The 23415-nt window shown below is 36.5% G+C and overlaps 2 protein-coding genes across 11 annotated transcripts; both read right to left on the bottom strand.

The window, feature by feature from the left end:
- Positions 1-462: 462 nt before the first annotated feature.
- Positions 463-21596, bottom strand: KLHL9 (kelch like family member 9). Of its 10 annotated transcripts, none has more exons than XM_065530462.2 (4): positions 19101-21596; positions 9893-10138; positions 8893-8974; positions 463-7465 (listed from the first exon to the last, which is right to left on the bottom strand). In XM_065530462.2, exon 1 carries the CDS (start codon positions 21049-21051, stop codon positions 19198-19200), a length of 1854 nt encoding a protein of 617 aa, XP_065386534.1. In that variant the 5' UTR covers positions 21052-21596; the 3' UTR covers positions 463-7465; positions 8893-8974; positions 9893-10138; positions 19101-19197. The 10 variants fall into 10 exon arrangements, with proteins under 10 accessions (XP_065386534.1, XP_065386536.1, XP_045229257.1 ...); XM_065530464.2 differs by having other exon boundaries at positions 10041-10138; XM_045373322.3 differs by lacking the exon at positions 8893-8974.
- On the bottom strand, positions 463-21596 carry LOC135967426 (interferon alpha-6-like). The gene is given in 5 exon segments (XM_065530468.1): positions 463-1068; positions 1070-7465; positions 8893-8974; positions 9893-10138; positions 21289-21596. Coding segments are annotated over 2 exon segments (738 nt in total). The 5' UTR covers positions 1336-7465; positions 8893-8974; positions 9893-10138; positions 21289-21596; the 3' UTR covers positions 463-596.
- Positions 21597-23415: the final 1819 nt, after the last annotated feature.

Here is a 23415-nt window from a genome sequence, read left to right as displayed (position 1 = left end):
CAGTTACCACCTATGAACCTCTCCCAGTTGCATTTCTTGTAAATTGCAAATTCACATAACAAACTGACAGTGCACATTTGCACATAGATTTCTACCAGTCAACTTATAGAGGATATCTCTGCATTAGTTTCTATTGCCTTACATGCCTCAGTCTACTTTCTGCTGAGAGAAATTCATTGATCCTTCTTTTTGTTATAGTATTTAACATAACTGATATTAAGTAAAATTACTATTTGTAGGGATTTTTCCCTACAAAAATCAAAGACATCAGAAAGCAAAAACTGTATTTGTTATGTTCTCCTAGATATCCTGAGGCAGCATATAATCTGGCTTAGACAGAGTCCATTTTTACTTATAACTTGAATATAATAATGGCGAGTAAATGAATTGTGCCACCTATACTTTTATCAGGTTGCAAAATCAGGCTTAGGGTTTCATTTAAAGAATAAACAAATAAGAGAATTTTCTATAGTAAACATTTATTAAACAAGGTAAAATACATTAAGTAAATATAAAAACCATATTCCTGTTACATAATTCACAATATAAAGGTGCACATGCTATGTGAGCAAGAATAATTTAAGTTGTATAAGTAGTTAAATAAGCAAATACATCTGCATGGCCATCTGTAAGTCTTTAGTACCTGTATAGCTGAACAGGATGTTGATTAACACTCGTGAAAACATTTGAAATATTTGATTCAATTCATCTTGTGTTATAACATAAATGAGTCTTTTCTTCCTCCTTAATCTTTCTTGCAAGTTTCTTGATGAAGAGAAGGATCTCATGGTGTCTGCTCTGACAACCTCCCAGGCACAAGGGCTGTATTCCTTCTCTGTCACATGGAGAGTGACTCTTTGGAAGTATTTCCTCACAGTCAGGATGGAGTCCTCATTCATCAGGGCAGTCTCTCCTACTTCCACCTCCTGCATTACACAGGTTTCCAGATCATTCAGCTGCTGGTAAAGTTCTGTGTAGAATTTGTCTAGGAGTGTCTCATCCCAAGCAGCAGATGAGTCCTTTGTGCTGAGGAGATTGAAGGTCTGCTGGATCAGCTCATGGAGGACAGATGGCTGGAGCCTTTTAGAACTGGTTGCCATCAAACTCCTCCTGAAGAAATTCAAAGTCATGTCTGTTGTTCAGACAGGAGAAAGGAGAGATTCTCCTCATTTGTGCCAGGAGGACTATAGTCCTCCTGTTATCCAGGCTGTGGGTCTGAGGCAGATCACAGCCCAGAGACCAGCTTGACTTGCAGCTGAGCATCACCAGGGCCATCAGTAAAGAATAGGGCAAGGCCATCACAGATGTTGCAGATGCTGCTGGGCTTGTTGACATGGGTGACTCTGTACCTTGGGCTCTAGGTTCTCTGAAGACCTTGCTTTGTGCATAACCTTAAATAGGGAATATATTAGTTTCCATTTTCTGAATTCCCCTCTCTTACTTTTTACTCCTGTTTTTGCTTTCCTTTATGCACTCTCTATGTGGGCTTAGACTAGTGTTTCTCAGCCATTTTTTTTTTCACTATTGCCTTCCCTTTCCTTACCTCCAGAGCCTTGATGAAGAGAAGGATCTCATGATGTCTGCTCTGACAACCTCCCAGGCACAAGGGCTAGATCATTTTACCTAATTGATTCCCTCATGATAATAACACATATATATTGTATATGTATTTATATGTTGCATTTATATCTGCATTTTATACATTTGAAAAAGTAGAAAATATGGTTTTTAATTTAATGTAGAATTATGAATAACTAAATAAAAAATTTTAAGCTAAAATTTGAATTTTAAAGCTACTGACATTTGACTTGAATCCTTAAAATTTAATTTTCTGAGTAACCTTTAGTATAATTTATTTACTGATATAAGTATTATTGAATAATTTATATATACAAAGTTGCAATCTATAAAAATATATAACACCAATATAACACTTTAAATTATTTCAAAACTGCTAAAAATTATTTATAATTAAATGATTTTCTCAATATTTATTTGTAGTGTATGTAACTTTTAATTCTACTTCATACAGAAAATAATTTAAAACTTGACTGGCTGCTAGATATTCATCTAGGTATAATCAAATTTTTTTCAGCCCTGACTTAAGTATTGATGTGTTGAATAACTTTAGTAGAATTAAATAATTTTATTCTCAAAGTCTATCACACATTCAGAAGCACTGAGGATCAAACATAACCTACATCAGTAAGACAGCCAATAGCAGCCCATATGCCAATGGAGGACACATCTCGTGGTATAACTTTGGGATTGAACAAATAATGGAGAGAAAGTCCACTAATGGCAGCCATCTATTCCACATAGGTTGGTAGCTCTGGTCTTGCATTCATTTTGTGTATCTTCCCTGAACTCAATGTCAATGCTGTTCATGAGATACACAAGAAAACCCAAATGAAAGAAAATAAATAATAAAGAGTCATGATTTGCTAGAGGTAAGCTTTGAAGTGTCATAAGCCATTGTAATATATATGACTTTTTCACAACCCCAGGAATTGATTTTTGCAGCTTTGGGAGCAATTTCATCCCTAATGACAGTATACAATCGAGAAAACTTCAATTAATTAAAAAAAATTTATTGACATTAAAGTCTCAAATTTCCATTGAGACATTTCAATCCTAATTGAGTTTTTAAAAATCTCATCTTTTTTCTAAATATCAATAATGGTATGTAAATAGTATAAATGGACAGTACAGTTGTTCTATATAACATGTAAGACACCATATATCTTTCTCACTTCCTTTTTTATAGGAATCAAAAGTTGTTGCTTTTTGCATACCAATTAATTGGGACAAAAAGAAAACAAATGTATAAGTAAATATGATAAAAATGTAAGAATGACAACAATATCCCACTAGAGAAAAAAATGACAAAATGTAACTTAGCTACATTCAGCCCAGGCAAGATGGACATTAAGGGATGGGAAGGAGCAGGAGCAAAATTATAAAAAGGATGTAGATCAAAGGTAGCATAAGGAAATGGGCTTGAAGAGAAGTAATCATTACTGGTCCAGTGGGTGTTTTGGTGAATTCAGCCTTAACTGACAGTTGTGGTAGACACACCACACACAAGACGTTGTACACAAAAAAGGCAAATTTGTGAAAGCACAATATTCTCTCTGAAGAATGGACAAGTGTAATTGCATCAAGTTCTCCCCTGGTGTCAATGATCTTCATGTGATACACAAGAAAATCCAATGAAAGAACATAAGTACTAAGAGATAAGGTTTTGTTAGAGGGGAGCTTTGAAGGGTCATAAGCCATTGTAATATCTACCATTTGTTTGCACCCCTAATAATTAATTTTTGCACTGGTAAATAAACTCAGAAGATCAACATTTTTCTTGTCATGGCTTTAATATTAATAAGAAGAAAGGGAATAGATGATGTCAAAGGAAACTTCCTTAAACTTAATAAAGATACTAAAAATAACATTAATAAAAAGAATAGTAAGTAGCTAAATTGTTTAGTGTTTCTTATCAATCAGATATTGTTCTTAGCACTGACAAAATCTACCCTAATTTTATCTAATAAGGAATACCCTCATTTTTCATATTTATTGAATATTTACTATGTACCCAGCCCTATTTAGTCGCTAGAGGTATCAGTAACCAAAGCAGATAGTGATAGGTTGCACTATTTTCCCCATTTACAAAAGAAAAACCCAGAAGCACAGGGAGCTATTGAGTTGTGGAGCCACAGCTGGAATCCAGAAAATTAGACTCTCAATCCTCAGCTCTTACATGCTTTGTGGAATATTTCTGGCCATAAAAACTAAAGCTGATTTCTAGAGTCTGATCAATATTTTCTAAGTACAGTCCCGCCTAAAGCATGGCATTGTCCTTCTTTTCATCTCCTTTTCCTCTCCTTCATTTGCTTATGCCTGGTATGCTGCATTATGATTAAGAAAGGCCTCAGTTTACTTACATATGTTATATACTAGTTTTGTCTTCTTGAGAACGTATCTTCATAAACTTAAATGTACTTGTAAAACTCTGTTCACCCTAGTAATATATTAATAAGTAGCTCCTTGAAAAGCTCAGCATATGTCTACCCTTTTGTTCAAATATCCATAAGGCTTTAGATTTCTGTTTGGCACAAGCCTAAGTAAGACTAAGTCATGACAAGGCTAGAGACATGAGCTAAATAAGAATGAAACCAATAAGCTAAGTCTCAGAGCTCAGGGAGACCACATCTAGAAGGGCTCACTAGAGGGACTAAAGGAGAAAATGGCAGCGCTTCTGGAGAAGCGAGGAGAGTCCAGCGCATTAGAGTAGGAGGACTGAGATGTGAAAAGGCTCTGAGTCACTTGACTTGCCTGCTGTTTGATACCTTTTATGTTGTAGGCCAGCAGAGTTTACTGCTGTGTTAATTTTACCCACTTGCTTTGAGAAACAGAGCTGACATGATGGGTAATACCTGGATAGAACTAAAGAAAAAGGGTTGGAAAAAAAAGTGTTTGCACAGGTGGGAAGTAATTTGGCAAAAGTGAGCATAGAATTGGAGCAAAGTTTGACTTCAGCCTTTCATTTTTTGGTGTGTCTTAGACGTGATAGTTACCTATCCTTATCCTGTAATTATTTCTATGTTCTCATCACACACAGAAAATATGAATGACCTTGTTATCACCATCCATTTTACATGTGATAGTAGTGTCCATTTCAGTTTGATTTCCAAAATATGGAATGTAGTATAGAATGCCACTTCAGGTAGATAAACCAAGATTTTGCAATTTGAGTCCTTGGCCAAATTTTTTGCCTGGAAATGTTTTCATTTTTTATACATGACTATATTCTCTTTTGCTTTTTCAATTTAGTATTGTGTTTTTCCATGGCTGAAAATCAAGATAGTCCCATTTCCAATCCCCCTCCCTCCAGAAATACATGTGTGTATATATATGCTTATATACACTTAAATTTTATGTAACATAAGTTTATATACTTATATTAAATATATATTACATTTTTAGATTATGTATTTTGTATTTAATATGTGTAAATATAATTATGTATACTTAAGTATATACAGCTTTAAGTACTATATACACTTTGACAATATCATATAATTTAATATATGCTTATTAAATTATACTTAATATATTAAAATATATTAAATTTGTATATTATTAAATACAAAAGTATACATAATTTAAGCATATGTTTTTAAATATACATAAAGAATATATAGGCCTGGTGTGGTGGCTCAAATCTATAATGCCAGCACTTTAGATGACCAAGGCAGGAGGATTGCTTGCAGCCAGGATTTACCAGCCTGGTCAACAGGAGACACCATCTCTACCAAAAAACAAAACATTAGCCAGGTGTGGTAGTTCACACCTGTAGTCTCAGCTGTTTGGGATGACAAGGTGGGAGGATTACTTGGGCCCAGGAGTTTGAGGATGTAGTGAGGTATGACAGGACCACTGCACTCCAGCCTGAACAAAAGAGTGAGACTTTGCCTCAAAAAAAAAAAAAGAATATATATTTATATATCTTATATATGTTTTTGTACATTTAAAAATCCATATGTAAATATAATGTACAAAAATATGTATACATTTGTATATTTTAATGTATATACTTCAATATATACCTTATATGGAATTATAACATATATACTGATTACAATATTTACTTATTTATATGTATTTAAATATGTATAAATATGTAAGTGTATATTCTGTATATATCTATAGGTAACTATATAATACTATATTCAGTTAGTTTCAAATCACCTTTTTCTTTTAGGGTTGAATTAAAGAGTTGTAAAGACTGGGAAAATGGTTTACAAAATATTTTTTACTTGGGCCTAAAAATAATCATCAATGGTGATTTGAAACTAACTGAATCTGAGTAAAGGGATTATTTTATTTATTTATACTATTCACAGAGCAGTCGTTTTCTGTCACAACTTGCTGAGACACTGGTTCCCTGGAACAAGCTTCACAGGGGCTGTACAATTTTTCTTCTGTGCAAGGCACTACTCTGACAATGGAAACCTGGGCTCTACTCCTTCACAGTTTTACAGACAGTCCCCTTTCCTAGAGTTTGGGACATCAATGTGTTAGACCTCAGGAATGTTAGGGGAGCTGCAATCAAAACTTCTCTTGTCTGGATTTGGTGAAATGTGGACTATACACAGGATTATGTTATTTATTACATTGAAATTAAAGGTAACTATCATTTACCATGTTCAGAGTCTCAGCCAGTAATTTGCAAACTTTATTTAATCTTTTCAATTTCCTATGTGACAACTATTAAAATTGTCTCAATTTTGCAGAAGAGGAAACGAAAACCTGATGTTGTTTAAGCTCCTAGGAGCCACAGATTTTGTCAGAAAGTGGTAGTTTCTGCTGCCTCCCAATTTCCCTCTTTAGTAGCTTTTAGTTCGTCCTCTTGGCTGCACTGAGCATGCTAGTGTTTAATTAATCACAATCATGTCTTAAATGCCATTCTTTGAATCCATGGAGGGTAGTTATCATCCTGTTTTACTTATCTCTTAATCCAAATTACCAAGCCTATTGTCTGTCACATATATGCAGTAAGACATTTTTAGTGACAGAATAAAGACAACTGGATGACTTAACCCTGGGTTTTCAAGTTTTATGCCACCGTTATCTACAGATTATGAGCTGTGGCTCTTGTAAAGAAAGGTGGAAGAAATCAAATCCAGTGTATTAGTTCATTAAAAGGGAAATGCAGAGAAGTGAGGAAACATGTATTTCAGTGCAGTTTAAGAAGTAAAAATGTCCAAGATGAGACCTCTAAGTACCATTATTAGAATTTTAAAAGAGACATAGATTGAGACTCAGATAGGCTTTTATTTCAACGTTGAGTCTCATTTGGATGGGTATATCCTATTAGATTGAGAGTTCTGCCATTTTCTGAGTGTGTTTAATTTCCATTGTCATAATACAAAAGAAGTGTTGAGGTCATGACATTATCTGAGACCCGTAAATAGAAGAGAAGGTGAACAAAGTGGAAATAAAGTTGAGATAAGTACAAAAACTGAAAATCCTAATCTGGTTATGTAAGAATCTCACAACAAGGAAGTGCTGAGACAGGCGGGTAAAGACTCAAAATGACCTAGCCAGCTGCATCCCACCAATGACCCTGCCAAACTCTTCCCTAGTGACACTGAGGATGATATTCTGCAGTTCTCTCTGCACCCTTAGCTGTGGCCTAGCCCAGAGCCATGGGCTGCCATAAATAGGTGACCTTCAAACTTCTGCACCAAACTGGGAGATTCTTTCTTTTCTTCCTGTCTGAAGAACAAGAATGTTTTCAATTTTCCCCTGGAGCAGCTGCATGGCACCAAATTCCAAAAGGCTCAGGCCACCAATGTTCTTCATGAGATGATCCTGCAGATGATCCAGCAGATCTCCAGTGTTTTCAGCACAAAGAACTGAAATTCTTTACTGGGCTTGATCAGTAGCTAGAATTTCTGGAGACCTGTTTGGGTATAGGAAATCAAAGAGACCTTGAGCAGGAGAATTCTAGCCTGGCTGTGAAGGAGTATTCACAAGGAATCAGTCTCTATGTGAGAAAGAAAGAACACATCTGTTGTGCCTGGGACATGTCAGACTGCAAATTAAGAAAGGAAAATCAATAAATGCCTTTTCTGTGTTAATAGGCTCATCGGAAATCCCAGGAGGTTGGAAAGGAAACTTATATTTAGACCCAATATCAGTCAATTGGGTCTCATCTACTGATAATGTGGCTTCAAGCTTGTAAATATTCTTTCAAAGACTTTCTGCTTCATTTTTCAATGTATTGAGTCATTTTTGTAAGATTGTGTTTCAACAATAAGAAGAAATTGTACTTTTTTGTTTGTTTGTTTTTGACAGTCTCACTCTGTCACCCAGGCTGGAGTGCAGTGGCAGAATCTCGGCTCACTGCAACCTCCGCCTCCCAAGTTCAAGTGATTCTCATGCCTCAGCTTTCCAAGTAGCTGGGATTACAGGCATGCACCACCATGCCCAGCTAATTTTTGTATTTTTAGTAGAGATGGGTTTTTGCCATGTTGGCCAGGCTGGTCTCAAATTCCTGACCTCAAGTTATCCACTCACCTTAGCTTCCCAAATGTTGGGGTTGCAGGCATGAGCCACTGCACCTGGCAAACTTGTACTTTTGAATAGGGAGAAATTACATTTTTAGCTCGTAATAATTAAAATGTATCCAATGATAATTGCTGTATTTTCAAAATTTATTGTTTATAAATATGGTCAGCTTTGCCTTCTGATTTCTTTTGTTTGATGGGGATGGAGAGGGTACTTAAATCTTTACAGTAAAAGTCAGGTCTTACTCAAACCCTCAAAGAGATACAAAGTGCCCTTAAACCTTTAATCTGCTTTCAAATCCAAAAGGAACATTAATTCCATTTATTCATAAATCGTTTTAAATATCTCTGCTCCAGGCAATTTACTTGTCATTGTGAATGTATTGGTAAGTTAAATAAAGACTTGACTTTCTTTAGTGGAGCACTCTTCCTGAGAAGACAGTTCTAAACAATAAGTAGGTAGGTAGGAATCCTAGGGCCATGAAGGAGATGAACAATTCACTATAATAGATTATACCAGCTGAAGTGAATTCGGTTTTACTTATGCTTTCTTAGAGAAGTCATATCTGATGACTGTTGATTCAGTTTCAGCGGTTGCATGAACTAGAAACTAAAGTGAAATATAGAATCATCCACCTTGAAACTTCAAATAAGTAGCAAATACCTTTTATTTGCTGGCTGTGTGGATGGTGCCAGTTACAATGAAAAAAAGTAGACACATTCTCTGCTTTCAGGGAATGACAGAGTTTCCAGTCTGGTGGGATGTGGGCAAGTGAGCATTTGATTAAAGTAATGCTAATGACTGTGACAGGGAAAGTACCAGATTCTGGAAGCATGTAGGACTTGATTCCATCACGGAAAGCATCCAGGAGAAGTAACCGCTAAGCTGGCATCTCAAGGACCTGTGGGAGTTAACCAAGTAAATGTGGGATGTTCAAAGGGTCAGAAACAGGGAACAGCAGATGTGAATATGTAGTGGCCAGAGGGTGCATGCAGGAGCAAACAGTGAAGAAGGTTTAGAAATATGTAGAGGTAGAAGGGAGGGAGGGAGAAAGCAGAAGTTAGAATAGGAAGCAGGTGTAAAAGGCTTTGCAAGCAAATATGGGAGTATGATTCACAGAAATGATAATTAGAAATATCGAGATGTTTTAAGCAGTGAATAGATGTCAACAAATACATATTAGAAAACTCTTACAGCTGCCCTTTGAAAACTGGGTTGGGGTTTGCTTGCACATACTGGTTAGAAAGGTGGGAAGTGAACCCATTAGGGCAGAGTTATTGTACCCAATGAGATAGGTAACAGGTTTGGAAGGTATTTATTAGGTTGTAGTAAAGAGTAAAGCTGAATGTAAGACTGATGACTAAACAGAGGTGTTAAGATGCTTGCTGAATTTTTGGGATGCCATAGAAACAAGCTGTAGACTAAGCCTCCAGACAAAAATATCAAAAATTAAACCAGAGAACTGTCCAGATATAAAAACCCACTGTTGATGATGCTGCTCTAGTAAGAACTAGAAAGAACTTCCATTCTCTGATGCCGTTTATTTTCCTAAAACCTGAACTTTCCACCATAGAAAGTCAACAACTCAGCCAACAAATACAGAAACACCATGCAGAGCGTATATCTTCTTGTGGACACTTTAGGATCAAAAGCTCATGCAGGTGCTCCAGATTGGCAAGTTTTTCTTGGTGCCCATGTCCTATCTACAAGGGAGGCTTGAAATGTACATTATTTTGCCTGCATTGGTGATTTGGTTTTCCATTGATGCATAATTAATTAATCAAAAACTCAGTGGTTTAAAACAACACACATTTATTACCTAACAGTTTTTGTGAATCAATAATTCAAGAGCAGCTTCGGTGGGCTTAGAATCTCTCATGTGTTGCTGTCAAGATGCCAGCTGGGGCCGCAGTTGTCTGAAGGCTCTATTTGGGCTGGCGTATCTGTTTCTAACATGGGTCACTCACGTGGCCACTGATAGGGAGTCTCAGCTCTTCATCACAGTCACGTGGGCCTCTCCATGGAGCTATGTGGTATGTGCTCACAACATGGCAGTTGGCCTGTACTGGAGGAAGTGATAAGAGATAAACATGGAGGAAGTGCACAATTTTTTATGACCTAGTCTATAATTTAAACACTATTGTTTCATTGTATTCATTAGATGGGAATCACTGCATCCAACACATAAGTCAAAGGAGGAAAGAAAAGAATATGAGAAAATCTGTGAATATATTTTAAAACAATCACAACTAGAATTCATAATGTGAGAGTATCCCTTAATGTAGAAAGAGTGTTTTACAGATAATGAGTAGGCATGGTTATGATAGATGTTGAAACTACAGATGTCAAAAGGAAAGTGACATTGGATTTGGGGGCTGAGTTTCAATGGATCTCCTTGGTCTCATAGAGGCATTCCCAAATGGTAGTCATGAACCTGTTGTAAGTGGCTAGACTATCTACTAGGTAAGTGGTAACGGTGAATGGGAAGGGTCGATATTGCAGCCCAAGAAGTGAACAAAATAGACATACCAATGGAATCCATAACTTATTCCCCTTGCAGGATAAAGTACAGCTAGTCCAGGGCATGGGAGGGATTATTAATGTAGAGTCAGGCCTTGAAAATTAGAAAACTTTTTCTGGCTGGGGGTGGCGGCTCACGCCTGTAATCCCAGCACTGTGGGAGGTCCAGGCGGGTGGATCATCTGAGGTCAGTAGTTCGAGACCAGCCTGGCTAACATGGTGAAACTCCATCTCTACTAAAAATACAAAAATTAGCCAGGGGTGGTGGCAGGCGCCTGTAATGCCAGCTACTCCAGAGGCTGAGGCAGGAGAATCGCTTGAACCGGGGAGGCAGAGATTGTAGTGAGCCGAGATCACGCCACTACACTCCAGCCTGGGTGACAAGAGTGAAACTCCATCTCAAAAAACAAACAGCAACAACAACAACAAAAACAACAACAAAAGCAAAACAAAAACTTTTTCCTTAATCTTTGAGTTAACTGATGCCTTCAAGTATATGTATATACATATATGAAAGGTTTTGTGAAATCTGTGATTTTCTTATCTGGAGAAGGATGGAGAGAGTAATAAATAATTGAAGTAAACACTGCTTTGTATGTAGAAATGAAGTATGAAGAAATAAATATTACACTGACTCAAATTAGGTTTTTATATTGAGTATGTTTTGGTTCATGATTTAACATGAATTAGAAATAAGTTCTAATGGATCACTAATTCCTGGCTGGAAGAATTTTTTGACTTCTAAGTGATAAAGTATACTCCTTAAGTAAGACAAAGCTGTTTGAATCAGTAGAAGTTAGACCTGCCTCCCATCCCCACCACACACAAACATGTACTCTGTTGACTGGCACTTGGGTGAAATAAGCAAAGAATGATAAACTTCCATTATAAGAGATTGTAAGGCTGTATTGTAATAGCCTTTTTGAAGATGGACCAGTAAAGAGCTAGACTTACTCTTTGGACTTACAATTGGAGAAGGCGCTCTAGACAACAAAACTTCTGAAGTTTAGGTTACTTGGTTGCTGTCAACAGCTTTATACACATCTTGAGCTAAGATTGCATGAAATTGAATCTTGCTCCTTCAGTTTTATGTAGAAAAGATATGTGCACTCTTGATATCCTTCAGGAGGCACTATTAAGAGATCACCTGTTATATACATCCATCTTGAGGGAAAAATGCTTGGTGTATAAGAATATTTTGTTCTGAGACAATAACATGGAGAATAAGGAAATGGGTAGTTGATGCCATTCTTACTGTTCACATAGTCAAGAAATAGGCTTTCTTTGAGCCCATGGATGGCTCTAAGAAAAATTTGGATCAGCTGGTCCAAAAGCTATTTTACATCAAACACATGTATATGCATATGTATATTTGTCTCTGGCTGGCCGGGTGAAAATTATGTGGCTATGGCAGTCATGATTTGATCCTCATACCCACACGAGCAAACCAATATAAATATTTCTTAAATGAGGTTGTCATATTTACTTATAACTGGATATAATGCATATTACATCCTTTCTGCTGTTGAAAAGATTTATTCTACACATGTCTTTGTGATGAGGCTGTCTGCTAAAAACTAAAAATAAAAATGGTATAGGGAATCCACTCAAAGGAAAAAGCAAGTAGTGGGTATGAATGCTTAGAATCCAGATGAAATGTTGCAGATTTTAAAATTCAATGTATATGAATTTATAAATAAAATAAAGGTCATAGCTATTTAAATCTGTATTTTTAAGTAATATAAAAAAATTCTTCTCTTTGATCTACCATACACCAAAAAATTACCAAAGGTTTTTAATATTCACTTATGTAATTTATATAAGCTGCCAACTTTGAACTTCCACATGTGCTATAAAAATTTCAGGGTTTTGTTATTACTGTTGTTTTGATAAAGGAGATATATTTTCTGTAATCTAGCTAAACAAAGACTTAATTTCAACCAGTAGATGGCAAAATAACATTAGCCCCTGGAAAGCAGCCACTCTGAGACTTTTACAGAGGAACTACCTACTCTGTGTACTAGTGCATCTGGCTCATGTGCACAATTCAACAGTTCTGTTACGTGTTCAGTCATCCTTAATGGATATCTAAGTCTTTTATTCTAATCATCATCCAGTCATTCAAATATATGCTCAACAATTGAATACTAGAGGATGTAGATAAAAGTATCAAAATTAAGGTGGGAAGAATCTTTAAAAATCCATTTAAAAACATTTTAATGGAAGGTCTAGTGTGGTCATATTAGGAAGCAAATAGTAGTATCATGCTGAGATGACTATTTCTGGCTTATTTTCTGTCACTTATTAATTCTAGAAATATGCTTACTGTCCAAAAGGCATGAAACTTGAAAGATCATTTTACTACTTTTGCCAAATTACATTCTAAACTGTATACCAATTGACAATGCACTCATCGATATATAAAAGTGCTTTCTAACCCAAGTTGAAAACAATTAAAAAACAGACTCTTCTTCAGTATTTGACATGAGAAAAATTAAATTGTCATCTCAACAAATTTTACTAAATAAATGAAGAAATGGGTAATGACACACTGTTCACATAGCCAAGAAATAGCCTTTCCTTCAACCCATCAATGGTACTAAGAAAAATTTGGATCAGCTGGTACAGAAATCATTTTGTAATGAAGATATACAACCCTAATTTTTTAAGACTCCTAATTAATGAGGAACTTCATAAACAAGATCAAGGATATTTCCCTGTAACAAAGGAATTCTAAAACTAGAATTACCCCTATTAAAATTACACATAAGACACAATTCCTTGGTCACTACTATAATTTTGCTGGAAGTATGAACCATGCTTTAATGTTTCATATTAAACAAATAATATGAAATTGGCTTTTATAATATGCAGATAATGGTTACTTCAGGTGAAAATATGAGAATTGACCCAAAAAACTGAAGAATCAATGAGTGTCGGTAGACAGAAAACCATTATGCTAAAACCACGTATTTCCTACTTCTACCAAGAGTTCAGAACATAACAAAATTCCATTCAAAGCAGAAATACACACACACACACACACACACACACACACACACACGTATATTTCAAAGACTCAACTTGAAAAAAGATCATTGGAAGTGAAGAAAAATACTCTAAATTGATTGCCTATAAGATTTTATATGATTTTTTTAAAAGCATAAAAATTCAGCAATTCTACTGAATTGCTGATACTCAAAAAGTGGTTATGGAAAAATTGGATAATTTGAAAAAATACATTAGATTTTATGCCAAAAGTCTGGTAGAAAGTTGTATCAATAATAACAACATAAAATACTGGGATAATTATACTACCTAATGATAAAAAAAAATTATTCAAGAAAGCATTAAAAAATGACCAAAAAACCCCCACTAATTCTGCTATGTTACAAAGGAAAAAAACTGTCTTTTTGGCTCACAGAAAACAAGTGGGCAAATCCTTTCTGTAAATAAGAGAATAAAGATTAATTTTAATATAGCCAGGTGCAGTGGCTCACGCCTGTAATTCTAGCCCTTTGGGAGGCCGAAATAGGAGGATGACTGGAGGCTAGGAGTTCAAGACCAGCCTGGTCAACATAGTGAGACTCCATCTCAAAAAAAAAAAAAAAAAAAAAAAAAAGAATGATTAATCCTAATATAAAAATGAAATTTTATTAATTTTAAGGAAAAACTCATCCTCATTTTAACTAAAAAGAAAAGCTACTTGAACAGGAGACAAGCAGTAGATGCCACCCTAACATGTCAAGAACTAGTAATCACAAAGCTATAGAGCTATAGGATCAAGAACAAGTAATACCACATCAGTACTATGTAATAACCACCACCACTACACACACACCCCAAATTAAAAAAACAAAAATACCACCAAAAGGTCAACATACAAAAGAGACGAACATATTTGATCACATTAACTTGAATAAAAAAGTATAGAGTATAAAAAAGTATTTATAGCAAAGAGGACAATTAAAGCAAAAGACAGGAGCAAATGATTTATGTATGAAAAATACACATGCTCAATAAACAAGAAATTGTAACTAGTAATTAAAGATATGTAAATCCAAACAGTAAAATAACTAGAACTGTAAAGATTTCCTTTGAAATAGTTACTGAACACAGTTCCGCTAAAAATGCATATTGGTATAATCCTGGAAATACGTTTTAAGGCCCTAAAAAAGTTAACACTATATGATTCAGATTTTACTTAACATTTATCATAGGATAGTAGATATGGGCAAAGTTTTATGTAAGAATATTACATCTTGCTTTATTATGGTGAAAATTTATGGTAGACATTTAAATATCTACACATAAGGAAACGGAATAATATGGCATGTTCATGGAATGAAATATTTAGTATAGACACTGAACACTTTCAAATAGTCTGAAAATCATTAAGATGAAGCAAAAGCCAAAAATTATAAAATCCCAACTTTGTTAGTAACAACTATCATTCACTGACTGCTTCTGTGCATATCTTATGCTAATCGCTTTATATTATTTCCTTACAAATCTGATATAAATATAATTATTATTGACCACACCCAACCTGATAGATGTATGACAAAGCTGAAGTTTTAGAGAGTTAAGCTTACCCCACGATCTTTCAGCAATTGTTTATAATCAGTTGAGCTGGGGATGGCACATTGATTTTAATTCTCTTTATGGTACATTTATGTAGTTTAAAAATGTCCTGTAGGAGTTTACTGCCTTACAGTGAGAACAAAATAACTTTGATTACAAAAATCTGAACATGAGTGAAATGTGTTTGCATTGCAGGCCAACTACATAAATATTACTTCTAGCAATTGGGAAAGAAATTTAAGTCTGGATTTATCTGAGTAAAAATGGAATCTGTTTTTCTAAATACATGTGCATTTGATAATTAGAAAAAAAACACCTTACAATTTTTTTTTTTTTTTTTTTTTTTTGAGAGGGAGTCTGGCTCTGTCGCCCAGGCTGGAGTGCAGTGGCCGGATCTCAGCTCACTGCAAGCTCCGCCTCCCGGGTTTACGCCATTCTCCTGCCTCAGCCTCCGGAGTAGCTGGGACTACAGGCGCCCGCCACCTCGCCGGGCTAGTTTTTTTTTTTGTATTTTTTAGTAGAGATGGGGTTTCACCGTGTTAGCCAGGATGGTCTTGATCTCCTGACCTCGTGATCCGCCCGTCTCAGCCTCCCAAAGTGCTGGGATTACAGGCTTGAGCCACTGCGCCCGGCCACCTTACAATTTTTTTATACAGCTTTTAAAAAATAAGATAAAGTCATAATAGGAGTCTGTGTCTTTGGAAGGTGGATTTGTTTTCATTATCCAGCTTTTAGCCTAAGGTCTGGCATATTTGAAAAATATTTGACAAATGCCTGCACATATGTATGTGTATATATATATATAATATACTCAGTATTAATAGAAATTATCTTCAGCATGTGGAATCACTGATAATTACTTTTTGTTTGCTTTTATTTTCCTGTACTTTCTATAACAGACATACCAAAAAAGCTAGCAAATGTTAATTTTTGAATACTTACCAGAAAAACTAAAACAAGAAATGTTAAGAGTGCTTTATGTGCTTTTAGTTTTTATCCTCTAAATATTTTTCCAGTCTGAACTTTCTTTAAAAAATTACCAGCTTATGAAAATAAATCTCTACTTAATCATTTCAACCACCTAAAATTTCTCTCTATAACGAACTCCAGGTTTAATGAGCAGTACAAGTTGAATATCCCTTATCTGAAATGCTTGGGACTAGAAGTGTTTTGGATTTTGGAATATTTGCATGTACATGATGTATCCTGGGGGAGGGACCCAAGTCTAAACAATATTACTTAAAACTTCAGTTATATATCACATATGTTTTATACACATAGTCTGAAGGTAATTATATATAATATGCTTAATAATGTTGTGCATGAAACAAAGAAGTCTTCACTGTGTTTTGAGTATAACCTGTCACATGAGGTCTGGTGTGGAATTTTCTACTTGTGGCAGGCATCCTGTTAGCCCTCAAAAAGTTTTAAATTTTGGAGCATTTTGGATTTTTGGATTAGGGCTGCTCAACCTGTATTAGCATAGCATTAGTCAGCTACCTGCATGATACCAAGAGAACTGTCAACTGCAGAATATGGGAAAGTAAACGAATGAGAGGCAGGGTGTGTGAAGCTGGAGGTGGGGGATATAGATAGAGCAGTTTACCTGGTAAAGCAATACTTATTTCAATAGGAAGCACCAGGGTCAGACATAAGACGTAATAAAAAGTATTTTGTTTCAATAAAAGGAAAAGCTTGTACAAAATAGAAGCAGGGCAGTACCACTTTGGTAGGTCAGAATAAGCACTGAAATACTACATTAAAAATAAACCATATCAAATTTATCCCCTAACCCCATCTCTACTAAAAATACAACATTAGCCGGGCGTGGTGGTACATGCCTGTAATCCCAGCTACTCGGGAGGCTGAGGCAGGAGAACCACCTGAACATGGGAGGCAGAGGTTTCAGTGAGCACAGGTCGTGCCACTGCACTCCAAACTGGACAACAGAGTGAGACCCTGTCTCAAAAAAAAAAAAAAAGAAAAAGACAAATTTGATCTCAAAAATTAACAGCGTTGCCATTGTAAAACTACAATAGATTGAGGGAAGAAATAAATGCAAGCAAATGCAAGTTAAATTACATTTATTATATAAAGAGATCCTATAACTTGATACGAAAAACAAAGCAACTCCAACAGGTAACAGAAGGGCAAAAGGACAGGAATATTTGATCAAAGAAACACAGCTATCCATAATACACAAATATTCAACCTCATTAATAATCAAGAAAGGATTAGGATGCACTTCTTGCTTATTCAATAAAGTTAATTTCTAATTTCTATATTTTTCAAATGTACTCAAATGTGCTATTTTTAGTAATAAAAAACTGAGTCATTAAAAAAAAATATAAAATATGAACATTTCTGCCAATGCAGAAATCATAAAAAGCATTAAAATGAATCAACACTTGTATGGGCAGTAAGGTTCAGACCCCTAGAAGCCAATTCATTTTGCCTTGGTTCCTGAGTTTTATTATGGGATTGTCAATAAAGTTGTTCCTGATTTACACTCTGACAATCTTCCAGGTATAGGGGTGTTTGTGTGTGTGTGTACATACACATATGTATATATAAAATTTTTTTCTTCAGGTAGACAATTATTCCAGACAAGTACCTCTTCAGAATCATTACAGAGAATTCCTGTAACTCCATTTGCTGATAAAAGTCCCATTAAAAACTATCATGTGGTTCTCAACCAGTAGGGATACCCTTGGTATTGAAGAGGCTGGAGGTTGCTATTAGTACTGCTCATAAGACCATAATGTTCCAGAGGCTCTGTAGCTGGCTTCTTAGGGAATCTGAAGTTGGTCCTGTCCTTGAGACATGGCCAAAAGCACATTTTTCCTCACTTGATGCAGAAGAAAATGTATCTCCTGCTTGCTCAGATCATAGCCTTGAGGCAGCTCACACAGCTCAGGATGCACATGGACTGGAACAGCACCAGGGCAATCACCCCAAATCGCAAATGACTAAGTTGGGAGGCTGAACTTAAAACTCTATAGCTTTGTTCAGAATATTTTTTTCTTTGCTTTTTTCATTAAGTTTTACTGACCAAAAAAGGTGGAAAAAAGAACCTAAATTTTCTGCACAAAAACAATTCTCTGAAACCTGAACTTTACCAATCTGTGTAAAAGTACTCTACAGAAACTATACAAGTAGAAAAAACTAACGTAAGCTTCATATGAAGTAATGGTTTTGTCACATGACAAATTTGGTTGTTGATTTAGTATGCTGTAGCCCTCATCTAAATTCAGTATGACTATATAAACATTTATTCTCTGGTATTGAATTCCCATTTGAATAGAAACGGCTGCTTTGTGGAAGAAAGAAACTTCAATTTAAAAACAATTTCAGCATCGTTGAAGTGCCAATTTTTAAATTATGTGTGTGTATACATATGTATGTATGTGCGTAGGGATGTATGTTTGTATTGTGTATTTTTTTCTCCTTTCTCCCTCTCTTGCTCACTCTAGAGAGAGATACCAAATACTGGTTTGGTGCTATACTGTTTTTTCCTAATTAGTATTTTTATTATTTCTGTCTGCGTAAGAAACTTCAAATATTCTGAATGCAACCACACAATCGAGTAAGTTGACAGACATATCAAAAACTATGAAAAGAGGGAGGTAACTAGTATTAATACTGGGCAACCTTTCGTTAATTTTAGGTTACAGTGACCTCCCTCTGACATTTTGGAGTCAAAGATGAAAACTCGACTTTGAAGCATAATGGACATAATTACACATTTACCACAGTCATCTACAATTTTATATAACATCACAAAAAGACATCTAAACATTTTTCTACATCTTTTTTTCTCATTTGTTAAAACAGCTAGCTATGTTAAATACATCTTCAGAATGCATTTGTTAGTCACTTGATAAACATACTAAAAGCCAAACAAGACGAATAACATCAATTACCTTTATATCTAATAACTGTACCAATCACTGTAAGAAGATACAACTGAAGAAGTATTAGATCACCCATGATGTACTGCAAAGGTGTTACACCTTAGACCTAAGAATGATCTGAAGGTGCTGAAAGAGGTGATTCTCTAGAAGGTGACCCAGGGTTTTCTTCAGGTGGAAAAACTGTGAGTGTACAAGCTCGAATGCCACCAAGTGACTCTGGAAGATCAAAAACTTTATGCCACTCATCTTTTTCTGGGTCATATTTCTGGACAATTTCTACCATACAACGATTATTCCAAGAATATCCACCAACAACGTAGATTTTATTTTCAAAGACGGCAACTCCAACATCACTTTGGCCTCTTAACATGGCGGCAATTGGGGTCCACTGGTCAAGGGTTGGTGAATAGTATTCACAGCTTAGAACATCATCATAATCACTTGTTCCTCTGAAGTGATTGCCGCCAATGACATAGAGCTTATCTCCAACCGTACACATGCAATGCAGACCTCTGACTGTAGTCATTGGAGCCTTTTGCATCCACTTATCTGTATCTGGGTCAAAACACATAAGCTCATTTTGGAAAGTGTCATGGGTAATTCCTCCTGAAATATACATTAAGCCTCCATATACTGTTCCAGCATGGCCATAGTGGGGTTCACTCATTTTTGCAACATAGCTCCACTCATTCATTCTTGGGTTGTAACATTCTACTGTGGCCAGTTCACCAGCTGCACTGCGCCCACCAACTGCATACAAATGTCCTTTGAGGGCACTCAAGTGAAAGAATGTACGCTTTTCATTTAATGATGCAACCTGCATCCATTTATTATACCGAGGATCAAATCTGAAAACTGTATCAACAGCAGTTTTTCCTTTTGTATCATAATTACTTTGACCACCAACTACATAAAGAAAGTTTCCAATGACAGCAATACCATGCTGGTAACGGGGAGCATCCATCGGGGCTAAAGATCTCCATTCTTGTGCCCTTTCATCATACATTCGTAATTCTTTACTGACAACCAGCTGCTGCCTCAAAACTCCTCCTAATGTAACCAAGTGAGTGGAGTCAGATCGAATGGCAGTTCTATCTGACTGCATCACTGGCTGCATATATGGCATCATTTGGTAATTGCTGGCTTCCAAAAGCAAATTCACGCAGGTATTGTCTGTTCTCATGAAATCTACTGTCTGCACGTAATTGATGAGATCCTGTGGTGTCATCAGTGGGAATCGAATATTCTTCATTAATTTTGCAGCATAATCCATCCGAGGGTCTTCCAACCTTAGCCAGCGACAGGCTGCCTTAAAGAGTTCGAGTTCGGTACAGTGCTTAAGACTATTACTGGAAAGCACAAAGGCAAGCCGTTCAAAAGGGAGTTTTAGAAACTCCCCAGTACTCAATAAAGCAGGAAAGTTCTTCAGGATGAAGTTATTAACATATTTATCCACTTCTATGAGATTGTAGGTGTTAGCAATTCGTCCAACCTCAACACAGTTATCTAAAGAGACTCCTGATATAAGAAATACTTTACAGAAATCCAAAACGGGTAATATTTGTAAAAAACTAGCAGCTTCAAGTGTGTCCTGAAGATTGTCCATATTAAGAGAAAGTTTTGCAGTATAAATAAAATCAATGATTTTCTTCAGACCAACCTTGTTCACCCCATGAAGCTTAATGCACATCAGATCTTGTTCTTTCATTCCACCTGTGAACATAGCTTTGAAATAATCACTAGCAGACGCCATCATAGCTCTGTGAACAGGGAAGATTTCATCTCCATCACCTGGTACCAGAGTCACATCACAAAGCAATCCTTCTATTCTAAGCTGATCAAAGCCTTGCAGTACCACCGAACTGTGTGTATTGCTGGTAAAAAAGCGTGTGGTTCCTGCCTTACAAGGCTGCAAATGGGCAGAGACGCCCATTTCGCCGTTACCAAGGGACACTTTCATGTGAAAGCTTTCCTCTTGCACAGAGATGCAAGCCGGAGAAAGAAGTTATAACCGGAATGTTTTACAGGCAACGAGGTGTCCACAAAGAACAGAAAGCTCGTTTCCTTATCAAGGGAAGGCAGCCACTGCGGCACCCCTCAGGCCACGCCAGTCAGTCATCCACTGAAAATCGCCCTGTAGCAGGACCACAAAGGGCTGTGGACCTCAAATCTGATTATTAGACAGATGATTCATCACCTGAAGGCGGTTAAATGACCCGGTTCACCTCGTCCGGCCTGCGCTGCCGCTCCTTCAGCAGTTCCGCTTCGGGCAACGAAGAGGCGCCGCCACGTACTGTGGCTCCACGGCCCGCTCGGCGGCGGGTCCGGGAACCTCAGCGAACGGCCCGCTGCGCCCTCCGCTGTACCTAGAGTGTCGCAGCGGCCACCGACCTGTCTTTGAGCAAGGACCTGGAACACAGGCCTGGGACTGGGCTTGGGCCTAGAATACCGGCCTAGCCCCGACGCCGAGCCGCTCCTTCCGGAAAAGCTTACTCCCAGGATCCCGCGGGGTGGGAGCGGCCGTAGCGGCTACTGCGGCTGCGCGGCCTCCAGAGCTCGTCAGTGGGCGGGCGTGTGGGGGTGGGGAAGGGGGAGGAAGTGTGCGGGAGGCGGGGAGGGCGGGGGTTGAGGAAGACGAGCTGTCTGGAGTGGGCGCGAGCCCGGCTCCTTAGATCTGCCTTGTATGTGGGACAAAATAGAACAGAATGTGTGCACGTATATTATGCTGCATGTTTGATGTAAGTTTTTCACATATCTGAGCTCTTACGTTCCCCAAATGCATACATTTTTTAAAACTTTGCAATTCCTAGTTTCTGTTTTTTTGAATAACAGTGAAACGCGGCTTTTGTATAAATTGAGAGGAAACCTGGATGCTTAATTTTTTTTTTCCTCTACAAAACAATAATTGTTATCCCACATTATGTAATAGATACCTTAGTTACAATTTTGGTTCGTATTTTCAAATTTGTTATAATTTCAAAGGCAAAATATTTGTCTCTACTAGATTGTTACTTTATTATATAAATGATACAGTCTAAATTTTTGGCTTGAAATGCCTTTGTTTTCCATAATTTTAAAAATGGCTACATAATTTTTCAATAACATACTATAGTTTCCTTTGCCCATTGTTTGTTCCTGAATATGTACCTTCTTATCCTCCATTGTTTTATAGAAAAACAATGGAGTAGTAAATTTACAGAATCTGGTAGCAAAATTTTAGCCCTGTTATGGATAATATTTAGTAAAATGCTGATCCAAGACAGTATTTCCAAAATATTATCATGAGCAATGTTTGTGCCTTTCCCTTCTGCTGACTTTTCCCTTTTTAAGTATTTTATTAATTTACATTTCTTTAATTAGTGGTAAATTTAAATTTTGACATACAAATCAATGTATACTTTGACACAGTTTCTTCCATTTTCCAAATTTTGAAGTTTATGTCTTTTAAGTCCTTCTAGTTCTTTAAGCGTGTGCAAAGTAAGAATAGTCATGTTTTTATTACACTCTCCTCATTTTTATGTAAAAGATAGCATACCATGTACACTGTTCTGCATTTTTCTTTTTTCACTTCAAGATCTTCCTGAATTACTATAGAGAGCTTATTTATATTTTTAAACAATTCTATTGTTGCCCTCGGAGTTGTTATAAGTTATTTAACCAGTGCCCGATTGATGGACAGTTCATCTGTTTTGAATGTTTTCTATTGTTTCCGATGGATGGCAGCAAAATTCAGAAGGCTTAGACTACCACTGACCTCCACAAGGTGCTCCAGCAGATTGTCAACCTATTCAACACAAGAGGTTGGTTGGAATGAAACTGGCCTGGAGAAATTATTCACTGAAATTTTGTCAGCATTGGGAAGTCCTGGAGCCCTACTTGTTGCATGAGTTAGGGGTGGAAGGGCTCTCTTGGGGCATGACAACTCCATAATGCTGTGAAGAGCTACTTCCAAGGAATCAGTCTCTATCTGGAAAAGAAAGAATAGAGACTCTGTACCTGGGAAGTTGGAGCAAGAAATCATGAGATCCTTCTCTTTTTCATCAAACTTGCAAGTAAGATTAATAGCTTAGGAACAGACTTGTTCCTATACAGTAATAATAATGAAATTATTACTGTATAGAGACTCTTCATTGTATTCCCATATGTTTAGTTATTTTAAAAGACTGTCTTTTTTGCCTGCATAATGAAATGATTGAATCAAATTTGTCACAATACTTGTTGGTAATGTCTATATGATAAAGCATCCAGTCCTTAGGGGCATTAGCTCACCATGGATGATATTATTAATTTACCTATGTACTTAGTTATTGAGTCTACTACATTT

The sequence above is a fragment of the Macaca fascicularis genome, chromosome 15, assembly GCF_037993035.2.
Source record: "Macaca fascicularis isolate 582-1 chromosome 15, T2T-MFA8v1.1".
NCBI lineage: Eukaryota > Metazoa > Chordata > Mammalia > Primates > Cercopithecidae > Macaca > Macaca fascicularis.
The sequence above is the reverse complement of the archived record's forward strand: the minus strand, read 5'-3'. Positions and strand labels throughout refer to the sequence as shown.

What these genes read in the sequence shown, in the direction of transcription:
- KLHL9 (XM_065530462.2), bottom strand. Translation starts at nt 21,051, where the DNA reads ATGAAAGTGTCCCTTGGTAACGGCGAAATGGGCGTCTCTGCCCATTTG.